Source organism: Brachyhypopomus gauderio, chromosome 14 (genome assembly GCF_052324685.1).
Source record: "Brachyhypopomus gauderio isolate BG-103 chromosome 14, BGAUD_0.2, whole genome shotgun sequence".
NCBI lineage: Eukaryota > Metazoa > Chordata > Actinopteri > Gymnotiformes > Hypopomidae > Brachyhypopomus > Brachyhypopomus gauderio.
Genome location: NC_135224.1, coordinates 14,966,211 through 14,985,710, shown reverse-complemented (window position 1 = coordinate 14,985,710; position 19,500 = coordinate 14,966,211). Strand labels below are relative to the sequence as shown.

At 44.2% G+C, this 19,500-nt stretch overlaps 1 protein-coding gene across 4 annotated transcripts in view; it reads right to left on the bottom strand.

The window, feature by feature from the left end:
- Nucleotides 1–19,500, bottom strand: part of dpp6b (dipeptidyl-peptidase 6b) — a 183,423-nt gene that overhangs the window by 101,186 nt on the left and 62,737 nt on the right. For 3 of the 4 annotated variants that reach the window (XM_076972525.1, XM_076972523.1, XM_076972526.1), the window contains exon 6: nt 1,886–2,169. In XM_076972525.1, the coding sequence (XP_076828640.1) occupies nt 1,886–1,951 (66 nt within the window). In that variant the 5' untranslated portion in view covers nt 1,952–2,169. The remainder of the gene's footprint in view (nt 1–1,885; nt 2,170–19,500) is intronic. The other variant, XM_076972524.1, reaches the window with a different exon arrangement.

Genomic DNA, 19,500 nt, shown 5'->3' with positions numbered 1-19,500 from the left:
CCCACCGTATATGGCACCTTTGAAGCGCATTCAAATGCATTAACAGGTTAGGCAAAGAGCGTTTAGGTACAGCTGAAATCTTCACGTTCTGTGGTTCCTGGACTGAATTTTACTTTGTGGGCCAGGGTCTGTCTCGACTCCGCCTGCAACACGATGCTGCCGTCATAAGATGGTGTTAACCTACACTTCTTTCCGGCTGAAATCCCAGCCAACCAGACACGGACACTGAAATGAGTCTACAATGCTAGACTCACCGATGTGATACCACTGTTTTAGTTTAGGGGGTGGGGTTTGGACTGGAAATATTGAATTCTGTGCTTTACAGAGGCCTGCAAGAGATCTACTAAACCATTTGGGTCTTGGACAAGTACTGAATTTTCTGAACCTATGAGCTGTTATCCGCTTAACTGGTATTCACTGAGTGGCTGTTATTATCCGAACAGTATAAAAATGCTAAAAATGCACTCCAGTAGGGAAACCCTGTAGACACAGAAATTGTAAATTGAATTCGAACAGCACTCAAACACACAAGCTTTGCTAATGTGGTTATGTTAGACACAGATGAACAATGAGTAAACTGCTGGTTTCGCCAAGAGCTAAAGGAAACCAGTTTTAAAGCTGAACTGATTACACGGCAAACACTGTTGGACCATATTTCATTCTGTCCTCATTTAAGAGAAAAATCTGAACATAGTTACAATTATTTCCCACTCTGTCACAATATGCACAAAAAGGATTCCCAATAACTGGAATAGAAGAGAAGCCATATTACGCAATATAGCATCAATATAGCCTCATTTTTTATACACCTGCATGTTTTGTAAAACTACCATAGGGATTACTGTTTCCAAAACATGTAATAAAAAAAATAATAATAACGTCAAAACATTAAATACAACCTGTCATTTCTTTGCAACGTGTATAATTACTTCTAACGATCAGACTCTTGGAATCTGGTGCATATTGGAAAGGTCCGTGGGCCCTTTCCAATTCTCCACAAATATCCATCTGAATCAGATAAAGTCTGCGCGCGCTTCAAAAGGGGCTGTGTAACAGTATAGAACAGTAACAGTATAGAAACACCAGAGCTCTCTCACAAACTGGGCTGCACCTCCATCATCTGAGTTTTATAGTACTATCCGATGCATACACTGAGTACTACACACACGTTTCTGTTTGTGTATAACTGTAGTGCTCCACTCTGAAGTGGGAGATATGTTTATGCAGCTGGGCATGTCTACCAAAACGGACCAAATATTTATTCATTTGTTTTGGGAGTTACACCTTTATGTAACTGCCAGTAGTCGAGGAGAGAGGGCACAGGCTTGACGTGTTTACATATTAGATTTGTCCGTTCGCTCGGAATGGACCACCAAGAAAGTTTTTCAGCGTCTATTAGCGAGTGATACGCAGTACACAATACACTGGTCTGGTCACACCGGAGTTTTTGTTTTTGTGGTTGATTCTAGTCAAACTCAGAGATGACGCTAAACAGCTGTTGGACCCTTTTAGGACAGTGACATCTAGTGGTTCAAACGTTACACGTCGATGTTCTACTGAATTTATTCGTTAGTAAGAGGAATACTAGCAAAAAACGATTAGTTTGGCGAGCTGCTCAATGCTTATCAGTAGTTGGATAAGTAACAGAGATTTAGCAGCCATGTATTACTATAAATGATAAAAATAAACAAACATAACGTTATTATATATTATAACTTTGCTAAGATATATATTTCGATAGAGGTACATCTTAGTTACGGTGATATCATGACACTTTAAAACATCTGGAGATTAAGGCGTCGAGAAAATGTATAGGCTAATTAACTTACGTTTTGATAAGCTGCAATGATTTCTGACCTATAAAAAGTTATGGGCAACAGTTTACCTTTTCATCTCTGGAGTATCTCTTCCGACTCCGGAAGCTTGATCCTGATCCTGCTGAGGTGTTCATACCGTCACCGAAGTCTAAGAAAGAAACGGTCACAATTCGGTCCAGTGTGCGTCTTTCTCCATGTAAAGTCTGTTTCCCGTGCAAAAAACGAAAATGAGAATGAAATCTTCTGTGACTTGCCGTGTGACTTTCAGCGTGGTTGATGGAGGATATCCTTCTAGTGGAGGATGTAATGAAGCGTGATAACTCAGCCTTTGCAGAACTTCCCCGCTGTGACACTGACGAGAGGAATTCAGTTAGCTAGCTGCAAACCTACATACTGTATATCTACGCATTGCACCCGGTGCTTACTGACCCTCCCTTACAAGCACACGTGCGCTGAGGTGGTACACGGGGGTAAATTAAAAACTTGATGACAACGCTGAGACTTTGATATTAAATCCACGTTGTATTAGTTATAAATTATACATATGAGACTTGAAGTAATCCAATAAATAAACACATTTGTCACTCACCCCCTATCCTCCATAACACACACCCTAACACTCAACAACCCCACACCTTGATCAATATGTGTATATGTGTGTGTTTATATATACATACACACTATATATATATATATATATATATATATATATATATATATATATATATATATAATATATATATATATACACTGTATATAATAGTGTGTATGTATATATATATATTCACAATTTCACTGCTGTTATAGCAATATAGCAAAACTGTTAATGAATGCACACATTGTGTGAATGCACACATCCAATAGTATTAAAATGCTTTGCAACTGGAAATTACAGATCTTTAATTTTGATGGTCCAAAGGTGTTCAACAAACATCAGCATGTTTTATTATTTTCTGATTTAAAGCTGTATTTCTTGCATGTAATACAGTAGATGACTCCTGCGGTAATGCATGAGGATGAATGGGTGATGCTAACTGCCCAGTACTGGCACAAAAAGATCAATTGTCTGGGATTACATGAAGAGACAGAAGACTTTGGACAAACTCACATCCGTAGAAGAGTTAAAAGGCAGTCACACCAAATACTGATTTAGATTTCTCTTGTTCACTCACTTTGAATTTTGTTAATTGATCAAAATTACATATTAAAACTTTTATTGTTGAAACCATTTTTGCAACATTTTTCCATACATGACTAAAACGTTTGTAGTACTGTGTGTGCGTGTGTGTGTGTTATTTACAGTCATGTAAAAAACAAAATACAGCCTTTACACACTGGGGTGTAGCACCACATTCTGGGCACTGTGCACAAGCAGTACACGGTAGGGCCCCCTCAACCACACACACACATTGAGGTGACTAAGTTAGACTATTGGCTTAATTATATTATGGCCCAATAATAAATATAGATTAAATTTTTGAATTAATATACTATTGCAATAGTCTGTTAGGCTATGCAAACAAAATTTATTTTACAGTTTACCTCAGATTACAGATAAGACATCACGTTGTTTCTAATTTTGTGTTATGCAGTTTTTAGCACTGACAATCGTGGTGGTATTGAAGAGTTTTATAACCACAGAAGTTGAATATAGGCTATTTGCTTTCACATTTGGGCTCATCTTTCCTGGGAAAGAATTTTGTTAGCAGTTGTGTTCCCTCATTTCTTTTTTTTGTCTCGTTCCTGCTTCTTTAGTTTTTTCTGAAAACCGGATTTAGCTTTCTTGGGGATCATCTTCTATAATGTGTATACAACGCACACTTCTTCTTGAGCAGAAAGAACACTACTGCCCCTAATTTAAAAGCCAGGTGAAGGCGGCCTAAACCATTTCACGAAAGGGGTGAGGGTTTCTGTCCTCAGACACTATATGTAGGCTAGGACATACAATTCAATCCATCTAAAATATCTTAACATCTAAAAATGCTAATCTAATAAACCAAGATGATGAAGATCCTTAAAGCACACAACACTGAGCAACTATTTTAAAACACATTAACTATTCATTTTAAATGTAAATAAAGTCTGCTTAGAGTCCTTGCTGAGTCCCCTCTGTGTTCTTAATAGGGCCATGCCAGATAGCGTAAGGTTCCCTTCTCTGTTAGTAGTTAATAGCCATGAGGACATTGTGATTCCCGGTGTTGATGGTGAGAAAGGGGCCCAGGATGTACATGGTGACCCTCTCCGTCAGTTCACCAGAGCGAAGACACTCAAGCTGAGTGTGTGACTGGTGCATGTGCATTTCCACATCCGTTTGACCTGGCCAGAAAGATTTCTGCCACAACCACTTCAGCGTCTTGCCTACACCAAAGAGCCCGCAGCAGTCAACCTACACCAAACTACACCGAATGCACACAACAATTACTTTCAAATTAACTTTAATTTAAATAACATTTGCAAAGAGTCGCACAGCATTATGGGAGTCCTCAACGTGCCTGTCTACACTCTCTCACTAGTCCACTACCTGGCAGACACATCAACATCCACAACATCAACAAGAACTCATGGCCCACCAAAGCGCTTTTCATCGAGCTCTGAATGCTAGAACTGCTTCGGACGTCCTGACTGAAGTCGTTAATGTGAGTCTCTCATTACTATAGAACAGATTTCACATATCATTATTACATGCACTACATAAGAGTGCATATATAATGTGCTACCAAGTTGCCTAGTGATGCAAGTTTATCAGGAATCCCAGGAGGTGAGGTTTGCTTTGCACACTATTTTGGTTTGGGGATATTATTGACTCTAGTACTCCATTACCAGCTGAAGTTGAAATTACAGTGCTCAGAGGCCATTTGTCTTTAATCAAAGCTGTGATATGTTCTCTCGCTACGTTCTGCAAAATGCTGAAATATTTTGCTAATGTTTCTAATACACCACGGTGAATGAGTCACTTGCTATGTGGCCAAAGGGCTTAAGAACTTACGTCTTTCAGTTAGTTTCCATCAGCTTAATTAGGAAGACGGGAAGCAATTTTCCACTGAACATGGAGGACGGGTATGTGGAGTAGGACTGCGGCTGTATGTAGGGCGGACATGTTTATTTCATACTGATAAAAGAGAACTTCTAATCCTGTGAGCTTGCACAGCTTATAATACTCTCACAGGGATTTTCTAGCTATTGCCCGTACACACTTTGTATAAATATGCATTTTCAGACTGTTTTGCGTTCTTTCAAGTTGATCATAAGTGCTTGTAAAGTAAATTGTGTAGTCGTAAAGAGCAGTGCAGTGGTCCTGCTAGGCTTCAAACAGCCATAGAACGAGAGCCAGTTTACATCTAAAATGGATCTGTAAAAACCTGGAACTATTACCTGTGGTGACTTCATGTCTTTGTTTGATTTATGAAGACATTTTTTTTTAAGATAAACATAAACCATAATTTTATTCTTTGCCTGCTTAGCTTACAAACTCACACCAAACATCTGCTGTTAAAATATTCAGTCAGTTTTCATATAATCTTACCTCTTCTGTCCTGCTGTGGTAATAAAATTCATGGTGTAGGTGGGCGAGGACATGAACAGTCTGTACTGCTATAACAAAATCAAACCTTATTTGCAAACATATTCAGGTCCTACCCTAGCTTGGAGGTGTTATTCAGGTATTAGTTAATACACTTCAATTACAGTTTTTCTGTGGCACTTTAGCACCCTGTTCAAAACACTATGCGCATTTTCACATCAGACTACCTCGCCTACTAACACATCTTCTAAAACTCCTCATCCTCTCTGCAGAACTCTTGGTAGCAAACACACGCAAGCATCTGTGGCCAAGGCAGAGGGCAGCGACCACACCCGGTCTCGCACCCCGACCCTGCAGGGGCCCAGCCACCGGCACAGCCAGAGCACCTTCCAGAGTGTCGGCCTCCGTCACACCGCTCTCTCCATCAGGTGGTGACGATCTCCGTCGCCATGTTTTCACCTTTGGGAAGCACACTCGTGCATTTTACACTTCAAGTGGACCATACACATCCACCCAAGAGTCACACTCATGTCCCTCACAAGGGTGAGATCACACTGGGCTTTGGACCATCCTCTCACAGCAGTAGGGGTCCCTTAACCATGGATACATGCCTGATGGCCTGACACTACTGTAATTCTCTATGACAATTATGATAATATCGTCAGTGCACCCACAGAGACATCTTCCCTGTAAGTACAGCCATTTTATAGGGATTCATACATTATAGTACTTTTAATAGAGGTGAACACAAACACAAAATACTGTAATATGATATAAATTACTGTTAGGAACAGCACGTGACCTCCTGGAATATTCTATACACTAGCTGCTTGTTACCTCACCAATTTCACGAGTACTTAAGCTTCCCCCTCTCACTTCCGGGTTGCGAAGTATTGTTGGCATGCCACTTACCAAGCGTTCTATCTCCGTGATTGATCTCCTGTGTACTGACCCCTGCTCTCGTTCCAGACCTCGTTCCCTGCCTAGTCTCAGTGTACTTTCAGCCCTCTGTCTACCCGGCGCGACCCTGGACCGTCCTGACCTCGACTACAGCACCCATACACCACACACGCTCAGCAGAGTTATTCGTCTATTCGAGTACTCTGTATTCACATCTCAAATAAAAACAACCATATTCCGCAATTGGATCCTTGTCTGACTGGTTGGTTCGTTACAATTACAAGACAAAGGTCTGCCATTTGTTTTCCTAATATCCCTGATTTAAGGCCACATGTGTTCATCAATATCTCAAAATAATGTACAGTATTCACTGGCAACTCCCAACATGTCTCAGTTATAGCGTGAAAGTGGCTTTCAGTCGCAGTGACAGTGATTCATCTCCAGGCAGAAAATAATTCCTCAATAGGATTGAGTAATTGGAGGAATGATAATTCTTCCTTCCTATGGAGGAAGAAATTCAACAGACATGTGTATGAGCCCAAAATCAGTTCTTCACTGCAGATGCACCATGGCATGGAACACTGGCCCATATAACTGCGGGATGTTGACCGTTTACCAGTAGTGGTCTGTTGATTGGTTTAGAGTTCGGTTTTGCAGGCAGTGGTCAAGCAATTGCAAGTTGGGCCCAATCTGAGGAATAATTAGCAGACATTTTGTTGTGATTCATTTGATCTGACACTTTTGTGTGATTTTTACACTGCCAAATAATAACTGTGTCTATTTTGGAATTGACAGCATGCATCAATGGCTGTGTATGTATCAACAATGTGTAGATGGCTTGGCCAGTATGTTGTAGAACCTGAGAAAGTGTAAGATGCACTGAAAACAAAGAATGCAATGCAGAATGCAACGATCTCAGTATTTAATAGATTGGGAAAGTAATGTATCATGAGTTTTTGGCATGTCTAATGTTGTAAGCAAATATGTCTGAGCTCTCATGGTCAAAAACCCAGTCCTGATCCCGGATCCCTACGCTCCACTTTTTAAAATACTTCCCGATGTGACGCACCCATTTGACCTCATAAGATAGCTTCTCAATTAGTGGGTGAGTAGAGTGAGGTATGGACGTTCTGCTGTGGAACATCTTACAGACTCGTTACAACTGAGAGCGATCATATTAGCCTTTCTTCCGTATTAATGCAGTGTACTAGAACAGCCCTTAAGGCTTCTGTTCCTAACTAGCCACTAAGGGAGAAGAACATTGAGGCTTCATACTGTCTGGCTGGAGATATTTGCTGAGTATCACAAAAGGCTGTGTTAATGAGGCTTGCTAACAAATATTTACTCGTTTAGATTGGTCCCCATTTCCTTCTCCTATGATTTCACGTCACCTGTGTATTCATTAAACAAATACAGCAAATATAGAGGAATGATAATCAGATTTAAGAAAATGGCAAGGTCTGAGTGTTTTGGTTCCTGAAATTGTGCTGAAGGTGGTGGGGAAATTGTGCTGAAGGTGGTGGGGAAATTGTGCTGAAGGTGGTGGTGAAATTTGCTGAAGGTGGTGGTGAAATTGTGCTGAAGGTAGTGGTGAAATTGTGCTGAAGGTGGTGGTAAAATTGTGCTGAAGGTGGTGGTGAAATTTGCTGAAGGTGGTGGGGAAATTGTGCTGAAGGTGGTGGTGAAATGTGCTGAAGGTGGTGGGGAAATTGTGCTGAAGGTGGTGGTGAAATTGTGCTGAAGGTGGTGGTGAAATTGTGCTGAAGGTGGTGGGGAGATTGTGCTGAAGGTGGTGGTGAAATGTGCTGAAGGTGGTGGGGAAATTGTGCTGAAGGTGGTGGTGAAATGTGCTGAAGGTGGTGGTGAAATGTGCTGAAGGTGGTGGTGAAATTGTGCTGAAGGTGGTGGTGAAATTGTGCTGAAGGTCGATTGTGCTGAAGGTGGTGGTGAAATGTGCTGAAGGTGGTGGTGAAATTGTGCTGAAGGTGGTGGGGAAATTGTGCTGAAGGTGGTGATGAAATTGTGCTGAAGGTCGATTGTGCTGAAGGTGGTGGTGAAATGTGCTGAAGGTGGTGGTGAAATTTGCTGAAGGTGGTAGTGAAATTGTGCTGAAGGTCGATTGTGCTGAAGGTGGTGGTGAAATGTGCTGAAGGTGGTGGTGAAATTGTGCTGAAGGTGGTGGTGAAATTGTGCTGAAGGTGGTGGTGAAATTGTGCTGAAGGTCGATTGTGCTGAAGGTGGTGGTGAAATTGTGCTGAAGGTAAATTGTGCTGAAGGTGGTGGTGAAATTGTGCTGAAGGTGGTGGTGAAATGTGCTGAAGGTGGTGGTGAAATTGTGCTGAAGGTAGTGGTGAAATTGTGCTGAAGGTGGTGGTGAAATTTGCTGAAGGTGGTGGGGAGATTGTGCTGAAGATGGTGGTGAAATGTGCTGAAGGTGGTGGGGAAATTGTGCTGAAGGTGGTGGTGAAATGTGCTGAAGGTGGTGGTGAAATGTGCTGAAGGTGGTGGTGAAATTGTGCTGAAGGTGGTGGTGAAATTGTGCTGAAGGTCGATTGTGCTGAAGGTGGTGGTGAAATGTGCTGAAGGTGGTGGTGAAATTGTGCTGAAGGTAGTGGGGAAATTGTGCTGAAGGTGGTGGGGAAATTGTGCTGAAGGTGGTGATGAAATTGTGCTGAAGGTGGTGGTGAAATGTGCTGAAGGTGGTGGTGAAATTTGCTGAAGGTGGTAGTGAAATTGTGCTGAAGGTCGATTGTGCTGAAGGTGGTGGTGAAATTGTGCTGAAGGTAAATTGTGCTGAAGGTGGTGGTGAAATTGTGCTGAAGGTGGTGGTGAAATGTGCTGAAGGTGGTGGTGAAATTGTGCTGAAGGTGGTGGTGAAGGCATCTGTGGACTCGCTGGCTCTGCCCTGACCGTTTCTCTCAGGGTTAGATCTCCTTCCACTGCCTCTTTCATCAGACACACAGTGACAATTATAGCAAAGTTCCCAAAGAGGACAGACGACATTCGATCTGTGTGTGTGTGCAAGCTCCAAACATCAAGGACAACATGGAAGTGACTGAGTGAGTGAGGGACTGTGTGTGTGTGTGTGTGTGTGTGTGTGTGTGTGTGTGTGTGTGTGTGTGTGTGTATGTGTGTGTGTGTATGTGTGCGTGTGTGTGTTTGTGTGCATTTGTGTGTGTGTGCGTGCTTGTGCACATGAGAGGGTCTTGCTCTCAAAATTAACTTGCAATCATCGATAACTAATATTTAGCAAGTATAATTTGACCTGGAATTCAGAACCCTGCACACTTCAGTCTTTGTGTATTCAGATTTACCAAGCAGAATAATGCTGCCATGACACTGTACATAAACAGCCTTTAGAACATGTTAACATTAAGGTCTCTATCTCCACAACTACTCAACAGTGAAGTAATCTACCTCACAGCCAGTAGTAAATACCGTAGGCTGCCCCGGAGGTTACATCGTGCTACACCATACAAACACTTCATATTTAAATTCCATTCTCTTGGTAATTGTATCCAAATAGCTTTGGTGAGCATTTAAATGAGGGTGCCTAGAAGCAAGGTCTGGAATGGAGGATAATTATTGAATTTACATTCAGAGTCATATGTTTGTGACATGTAAAAACAACTTGAAAATGGTTTCTGCATCCAGAGGTGGCCACTAGTATTAGCATTAAAGTATAGCAGCCCTTCACTATGACAGACTATACCAAAACAACATCAACTGTAAAAGACAAGCAAATTCTACCTTTTTTGTACAATTTTCTGTCAGTCTATGACAGAAGAAAAAAGTTTAGCATTTGATGATTTTTGAAGCGTTAGTCATTTCAAACATGTTAAGCAAACAAGTCATTCAAAGAACATTTTTCCTTAGTTTATTATATGTAAATGGTTGTAGTACATCAAACACCATGGTTAATATTTGTCTCTATGGAGGCCCTCAGAGTCCATGCTGCTATCAATGCTTCAGTAACACATGTTCAGGTCGTGTTCACCTGAAGCTACGCTAATAATAAATGTAAATGATAGTGCCAGGATAGCTAAGCCTTTACACATGCTCCAGAGGTCAGCTCAAGCTCACATAACACTTTCTGATTTTCATTCAAGCCACACCGACGGCTTTACTCGGCCAAGGTCTCGATTGCTACACAAACTTTAATACTGTGTGGTTTTATTTGAGTTAAAATCATGTATACAAATCAATGTTTTATAAACGTATATACGTAAGTGAAGTTATACCATGTACTACATGATGATGGTATGACTTCACTTACATCCCTAACATATTGTCACGTAGGGCTACGCCCCCTCTCCTAACTGTCACTCCGGGTTCCCTCGTGTCTGTGTTTCTTGCCCGTTGATCCCGCCCTACTCGTCTGTCTCCATGGTTTCCCATTGTCTTCCACGCCCTTGTCATCAGTGTTGTCACCTGGTCCTAGTCTAGTCCTGTGTATTTAGTCCTTGTATTTCCCATGTCTGGTTATTGGTTGTTTTGTGCATTCATGTTCCTTGTGATCTCTAACGTTCATAGTTGTTTTCCCCGTGATCTCCGTGTGTTCCTGCCTGGTCCGTGAGTCCTAGTTGTTTCGTCATGTCCAGATTGCCTGCCCGTTTTGACCCGCAACTGTTACATTCCCTGTTCGTTACACATATCACTTATACACATACATATTCTTATCACAGCAAAATCTTACTGTATATCATATGTCCGGAATTGATAGGTTAAGAAAACATAAAAAAAATACAACTACACCGGCCCCCAGGTTTTATCTGAGCACTGAATAGGACAGCAGTAACCAAATTATGAACTGTACTCTGGGCTGTATCTGGAGTCCTGTCCACCAACCCCTCAACCCCACACCCTTTCTGCCCCCAACTCCCATTTTAGTTTATTAGGCTATTGGCTTAGCTATAAATATTGTAACTGTACAGTATTGTTGTAACATGTTGTCATATAACTGTAATTATAATTGCTGCTGCCTCATTGTTTTTGGGATGCTCTAAAATGGCTTCAGGGTGATGTTGTGACCTCCATTTCCATAATTCTGTGCACCCAGTTGCGTCAGCCGCAAACACGAGCAGGATGAACGTCTCACCGTTGCCCCCGTACATCGATCATGTGACATGTGGTCAGTAAGAAGGTATGGCATTACACGAGCAGGTATGAGAGTGGAGGTGGCCATGTTTCAGGAGTTCTTTCCTCTGACACAAGAGAGGCCCGTCCGCCCACCATCCCACACGATCAGGTTGCGCTCTTCCCAGATAACGCAGCCGATCCACTCTCCCTGCAAGCATATTGCTGTAATTAACGCTCCACGGCACTTTAACAAGAAATCTTTGATTCTACACGCTACAGAACATGAGGTCTCCCTCTACTACACTGAACCTCTGCTCAAAGACTGTGCCTCAAATGTAAGAGGTTTACAATTCTTTACTCCTGCTTGATAGGTAACATATTGCTGGACAATAAACTTTGGAAAAACCAAGTAAACCTATAAGGTAAAAATAAATAAAGTACATTTTATATTAATGATGAGTAAACATCTCTGGAGTGTTGGAAACTATATGACATTAAAGCACAACCAACTTCATGTTGGCAGACATAAAGTGCAGAAGGCTGGTTTGCTTATTTTCTAAAATGTTTACACACTGAAAGTCTAGATGGATGATGTAAAAACTTAGAATAATTAATTCCAGATAAGACTGTGTTACTAAGACCCATTAAGTACGAGGGCTCACTAAATTTGAACAAAAGAATATTGGAAAAACGCTTGATCTGATGAGTTTTGATTTCTGCTGCAAAATTCAGATAGAAATGTCAGAATTTGGCATAAACAATATGCAAGCATGGTCCCATCCTGCCTATAAACATTCCAGTCTGCTGCTGGTGGTTTAACGGTGGAGGTGGGGTGGGGCGGGTATGTTTTGGCAGAATTAATATGAACTGAGCATAATTTCAACACCACGGCTTACCTGAGTACTTACAAACAATGTGCATCCTTTCTGATGGCTACCTCCAGTAGGATAATGCACCATGTCACAAAGCTCAAATCATCTCAAACTGGTTTCTTGGTGATGATAAAGAGATTTCTGTATTGAAGTGGTCTCCAAGGTCTCCAGATCTCAGCCCAAGTTTCACATCATGGATATGCAGCTGATAAATCTGCTGCAACTGTGTGATTAAAGCAGTTCTGAAGGGCACCCTACCTGGTATTAGCAAAGTGTTCCTACTGTAATGGCTGTCGTGTGTTGAGTGTGTATTGGTTAATCCTGCCCTAATATTGGATATCATGCCTTATGAAACACACCAAACCGGCCTGTTTCCTTCAGCGTTCCTCCTTACATCGACATTACATTAGACAAAGAGTGTAATGACTGCAAGAAATGTTTTGTAGCTCTTAAATGTAAGAATGCGGTGTAAGGTAAAATGTAATGTCCATTGAAAAGTTGCGCTTTTAGGGTCAACAAGGCACACACATAACTGGGTGTCACGTCTAGCCCCTCCCTCCTCCCTGGTCCCGCCTAGCCCCGCTCCCATTCGTCCATCCGTCTGTCTGTCACGCCCTCGTCGTCAGTCTCACACACCTGACTCTCGTTTCACCGTCTTGTTTTCAGTGTATAAAAACCCCCTAGTGTTTTACCCCCGTGTCGGTCATTCCTTGTGCGTGAGTTCCTAGTCTCTCCTCTGTCTTGCTTCCCTTCTCTGGTTCTCGTCCGATTTAGCTCCCTCTACTCTTGTGTTGGTTTTGTTCCTTATATGTTTCGCCTGTGTGTTTGTTGGTATGTTCCCCGTCCTCAGTATGTATACGTAGTTAATGCATTCGTTCTCTGTTTTGTTATTCTGTCGTGTTCCAGTTACTCTTATATCTCCTTGCCCCTGTATTTAACGTTGCTCATGTGTTCACGGTTTGTTAGTTGTTTGTCCTCATGTATTCATGTTCCCTGTTGTTTAGCATACCGTTTTGTTGTATCCCCTCCCTAGAGTTTCAAGTAGTATTGTTTGTGTTACGCTGTATCCTGTTCCGTTGTGGTCTTTTATGATTTTGTTCTCTTTGAGTGTTTCCCTTAAGAGTGCTGTCTGGTGTTGGTTTATTCTTGTTGTATTTATTAAAACCCCTAAACTTGCATTTGCGTCACACCTGTCCCCTGCCAACGTTACAGAATGACCGACCCTAGTATGACGCAGCAGGAGTCTTTTACCTCTAGCAGTCCCTTGGTTCCTGAGGAAAAGGATTATTTCTTATCCAATCTGGATAACCTGCAGACCTTACTGGTCAAAGACTCGAGGGGTAAATACATTGCCCTACCTTCGCTGGCCCCCTGCCCTGAGGAATACGATGGGGAGACCATGCCTGCTGACAAATATATTATGCAATGCACACTCTATATCCGATTGTTAACTTGCCCTCCGCCACCACAGGATGTCTTGGTTTTATTTATGCGCTCTCTCCTAAAGGCCAAAGCGCTTGAGTGGGCGAACTTAGTATTGTCCAAGCGCATGACTGAAGCCTTAACGGTGGAAGGGTTTTGTAAGTACATGCGCACCAGGTTTGCTGGTGTCGCTGTACAGCCCTCCTCCCATCAGATTAGGAGACATGCTACGGGGGTGCTCCCCAAAGGATTTTTTGGGGGTGACTGTGACCGAGGGTGTCCTCCCCTCAGGGCCCAACTGGACGAACCCATCGGACATGCGGGGAGAAGTATGGACCAAAGGGTACATTTCCCCTCTTCTGTCCCCCACACTAATGCCTCCCCAGCCTCCAAACTCTCTCCGCCTATCCAGGTCTCTACGACCACCAGCGACGCCCAGGCCTCCACACCTCACGACGACGCTGCCACGGCCGTCCCTGCCTCCGACGACGCTGCCACGGCCGTCCCTGCCTCCGACGACGTCGCCACGGCCGTCCCTGCCTCCGACGACGTCGCCACGGCCGTCCCTGCCTCCGACGACGTCGCCACGGCCGTCCCTGCCTCCGACGACGTCGCCACGGCCGTCCCTGCCTCCGACGACGTCGCCACGGCCGTCCCTGCCTCCGACGACGTCGCCACGGCTGCCACGCCCGCCGGTGACGTCGCTCCGGCTGCCACGCCCGCCGGTGACGTCGCTCCGGCTGCCACGCCCGCCGGTGACGTCGCTCCGGCTGCCACGCCCACCGGTGACGTCGCTTCGGTTGCCACGCCCCCCGATGACATCAGTGTGGCGGACACGCCCTCCGATGACGTCGACCCGGTGGACACGCCCTCCGATGACGTCGACCCGGTGGACACGCCCCCTGATGACGTCGGCCCGGAGGCTCCGCCCCCTGATGACGTTGGCCCGGAGGCTCCGCCCCCTGATGACGTTGGCCCGGAGGCTCCGCCCCCTGATGACGTCGGCCCGGAGGCTCCGCCCCCTGATGACGTCTGTGCGGTGACCGGGCCACCCGATGACGTCGCTCCGGCGGTCACGCCCGCCGATGACGTCTGCTCGGCGACGCCGCCTGCTCCCGCTCCCCGCCAGCGGGCCCCGCCTGTTTCCGCTCCCCGCCAGCGGGCCCCGCCTGTTTCCGCTCCCCGCCAGCGGGCCCCGCCTGTTTCCGCTCCCCGCCAGCGGGCCCCGCCTGTTTCCGCTCCCCGCCAGCGGGCCCCGCCTGTTTCCGCTCCCCGCCAGCGGGCCCCGCCTGTTCCCGCTCCCCGCCAGCGGGCCCCGCCTGTTCCCGCTGCCTGTCGACCGGTCCCTGTGGCCCCTTTGCCGGTCTCCGCTGTTCCTCAGCCAGACCTGCCGGTACCCCTGGACCCTTCCTCGGCTCCCCTGGACTCTCCTCCGGCTCCGCCGGTGCCCCTGAACACTCCTCAATTCACACCAGCCCCCGCAGTGACTGCTTTGCCCGCCTGTGGGCCTGGAGCTGGTTTTTTGCTGAACTGTCCGGACACTGTCCCTCCTGTTAACCCTGTTTTACACTCACCTGTGTTCCCTTTTTTGCCCTGTCCCCTCCCTGGCTTCCTGTTGGTCCCCGTTCCTGTGTGCGTGTCTGTCCGCGTCCGCGTGCCTGTCCCTGTGTCCGTCCTTGGTGGTGTCCTCCATGTCCCTGTGCCAGTCTCTGTTCCCTAGGTAGTCACCCACTTTGTTCCCGTCCCTGTCTCCGTCGTCCTCCGTCTGTTTGCCTCTGTGTCCCAGCCTTCCCGAGAGTCCAGTCCTGTTCCCTTGACCCAGTTTTTGTCCAGCCCCTTAGCTCCGCCCCCTGTGCCCGCTCCCCGTTCTGTCTCGTCTGGCCCCGTTCCCTCGTCGCCACCCGTTCCTTGTCCTGGTCCTCCCCTGCGTCCGGTGTCCGGGCCATTGTGTCCGTCCTGCCCCGTGTCTGTTGTCCCTGCCCCGGCCTCGCCCACTCGTTTCCCTCTGTGTTATGGTGTCTCTGTCCCCAGCGTCTGTCCGGCCCTCCCTGGTTGGCGTGCCCCGGAGTTGCACGCCTTGAGGGGGGGTTATGTCACGTCTAGCCCCTCCCTCCTCCCTGGTCCCGCCTAGCCCCGCTCCCATTCGTCCATCCGTCTGTCTGTCACGCCCTCGTCGTCAGTCTCACACACCTGACTCTCGTTTCACCGTCTTGTTTTCAGTGTATAAAAACCCCCTAGTGTTTTACCCCCGTGTCGGTCATTCCTTGTGCGTGAGTTCCTAGTCTCTCCTCTGTCTTGCTTCCCTTCTCTGGTTCTCGTCCGATTTAGCTCCCTCTACTCTTGTGTTGGTTTTGTTCCTTATATGTTTCGCCTGTGTGTTTGTTGGTATGTTCCCCGTCCTCAGTATGTATACGTAGTTAATGCATTCGTTCTCTGTTTTGTTATTCTGTCGTGTTCCAGTTACTCTTATATCTCCTTGCCCCTGTATTTAACGTTGCTCATGTGTTCACGGTTTGTTAGTTGTTTGTCCTCATGTATTCATGTTCCCTGTTGTTTAGCATACCGTTTTGTTGTATCCCCTCCCTAGAGTTTCAAGTAGTATTGTTTGTGTTACGCTGTATCCTGTTCCGTTGTGGTCTTTTATGATTTTGTTCTCTTTGAGTGTTTCCCTTAAGAGTGCTGTCTGGTGTTGGTTTATTCTTGTTGTATTTATTAAAACCCCTAAACTTGCATTTGCGTCACACCTGTCCCCTGCCAACGTTACACTGGGTTATGTACAGTAACCTACATCAAAAGAAACTTGTGAAGTTATGTGTTATAAGAGAGCAATATCAAGACTGTATACTGTGTATATATATATATATATTAGACTCCTGTTTGCATATCAATCACGTGTAGGAGATATTATGTATGATAAACAAAATGTTTGTGTTTTGGCTATTGGCTATATTACTTTCCTGATGCTAAAATACAAGCATCCAGCTGACAAAAAAACATATCTTCCCTTAAGTTCACACCGCAGCCATGAAGTTACATGCCTAAGAACCCTGAGAAAATCCAGAACTAAATGCTTAGGTAAGAATCTTTCTGTTTATTTCCCCAAGTCAATTAAGCGTAACTACTGAGTGAAATATTGGTATAATATGCTCCCTATAAATTCTGTAATTACAGCACAACAGTCAGGACCAGTACAAATCAACGCCATGAAGGGTTAAACACTGTTACACATCTAGTAATTGGGTGGTGAGGAGGTGATTGACCCTCTATAATACAGGGCAATATAAACAGCTGTCCTGAAAATGCCCACAAGAGCAGTGAGTTCCACCTAACAGCCTCTATGTATGAACATGTCTCGCGTTCAAACATTTCTGTCTCCTGTCTGCTTAGCCACTGCATGGCAACTGTTTCCACAGCACCTGTCATCAGATCTCACACATTGTATCAGTGTCTCATACTTGTCCCTTGGTTGTTACTACACACCTTGCGGTGGTGGCTTGTTTCCTGCTTGTCATTGTTGTTTTCTTGTTTAAATATATCGGCAGGCTTGACCCAGCTGTATTATTATTCTTTTTATAATGCCGTCACGATTCTTCTCAAAAGCTGACACACTACAAAATGCTAATCAAATGGTGTGACACAGTGTCATTCACATATTGAGTGCGGTAGCCTCATATAGGTAATGGCCAAAAACAATATAACAATGTGGTAATGCTTCAGTCCCGTCTGGAATCACAAGTACAGCATTATATCACTGTATATTGGACCCTTAAGGTATAATTCCTCAGCAAGAACAGCTTTTGTGGTCGTTAATATAATCAAAACAGCCAGAATGACCCCTTTTCCTCAGAGCAGTGGGGAAGTGAGAGGCATGCCGGTCTCTGCTGTTTCCAAAAGGTTAAAACGTTCCCAAGTGAAGTGAGCTTAGGACTTCAAAGAAGGAAGTGTCCAATTCTCTCTTGGGTGAGTTCAAACAAATGTCGCAGAATCCCTCCCCACAATGTTTTCTTTCTCTTCCAGTCTCCACTCCACCGAGCTGTCCTCAAAGCCCAGGATAAGTTTTATGAGTCATGTTTTATACATACTGCCTTGTGACCTACACAACCCAGTTCCACCAATGTTTCCAAACGAGGGCTGTTTCGTGAGTCCATTTCTTCTGAGCCTTGGAGTTCTTAAGTTCCACATAATGTTTCATCATTCCATCAAAAGCTCCTTTGTTCGTTTTGTGTTGTTGGTCGACCAGAGGAGGATGGGTTCCTCTCAAGGTTCTTTCTCTAGCTCTTAGGGAGTTTACATTCAAATTGGGGTCATCACTGTCATACGTTGACCTACAAACAGCAACAGTCCAATGACAATGTGGCTCTCAGTTCCAGTGTGGAGGATTTCGATTTGCTTTATCTGACCTGCTCAAGCTGCACATAAAGGGCTGGATCATTACTGCTAATATCAGGTTTGTTTAGAACTGTAAACCCACCAAAATATACTAGTCTCCAAAACTGGACTTGTAACCTAGTGCTGTAAGTTGCAAACTAATCATTAAAATCACATTACTTCGTTTCACTTTTTTAGTATTTTCATTGAGCTCTGCATTAGATGTTCAAAAAACAGTATGTCAGCGCAATTTCTCATCATCAAACTTAGTCCAAAGGAATGAACTTTGCCAGTATTTTTTCTCTGCATATTTGTGTGTGGGGAGGTGGAGGGGGATGTGCAGGTGTGTGTGTGAGGGTTGTGTGTGTGGGAGGGAGGGAGGATGTGCGGGTGTATGTGTGGTGTGAGGGGTGTGTGTGTGTGTGTGTGTGTGGAGGTGTGTGTTGGTGTGTGTGTGTGGGGTAGTACTCTGAAATGAGCTCCCTTTGCTGCACATTGTGAAAGCTGTGTTGTCAGTTATGGAGTAGTGTTTGATTCTTATTCTAGTGCCATGGATGAATGCGGGTTTAAGTTTGGCATTATCTGAGCCCTGCCCAAAAACTTATAAAAGGTTGATATTCCAGTCACTTTTTATATTTTGCTTAATATGTGCATAACTGCTGCTCATCATGATGCATGAGAAGATGAGCTTTCCAGATGACCAGTCTCAGCCAGAAGAACACACTCATTAAAGCTAATATAATACACCTCACATATAATACATCATCCTCACAACCATGAGGTCATCTCATATTAACAGTTGGGTGTACTCACTTCACTTACTCTCATGGACAGATCATATCTAGTCTCTCTCTTTATTATGCCTTATAATTATTGCAAACTGGTTTGGACCTATGCTGTTCCATGTACACTTTGGGCTTACAAGTCTATTTATATTCCCAGACTGCTGTCTTGATGTACAGGATCCAAAGACTATAGCCACAAACCACTCCATAACACATTCACTTTATTGATGATTCCCCCCAGCCATAGTTGATATATTAAGGACACATTGTAATGTATAATTCACCTGCTGTGAACTGTTGCAAACCTTATATACTCACACAGTATCTTAGGTTTTCTGTCTGTAATATATTTTTAAGTTTATAAATTCTCCATATCTCACAGTTCACTTGTACTGTGTGTTATATAAATTGATAAATATGACAAATAAAAAGAAATGTAAAAGTTTCACAAACTCATTCTGTAAGCGGCCCCTTAAGCTTCGAGAACAGCAGTGTAAACTGACAGTAAAATTTAATATCTAAACATTTAAGCTAGAGGATGTGAATTATCATAGCCAGTAAACTCCCAACATGGTATATCCCCAGGAAATTCACAAGATAATTTTGTGATAAAAGGTAGAAGCTCATTTTGTGTGGTTCAAAGGCCAAAAACAATTTCTTTATTCTATTTTTAAAAAGAAATATACCTTTATTCTGAAAATAAAAAGGTTCATGTTGCATCCAGTTACTGAAACAGA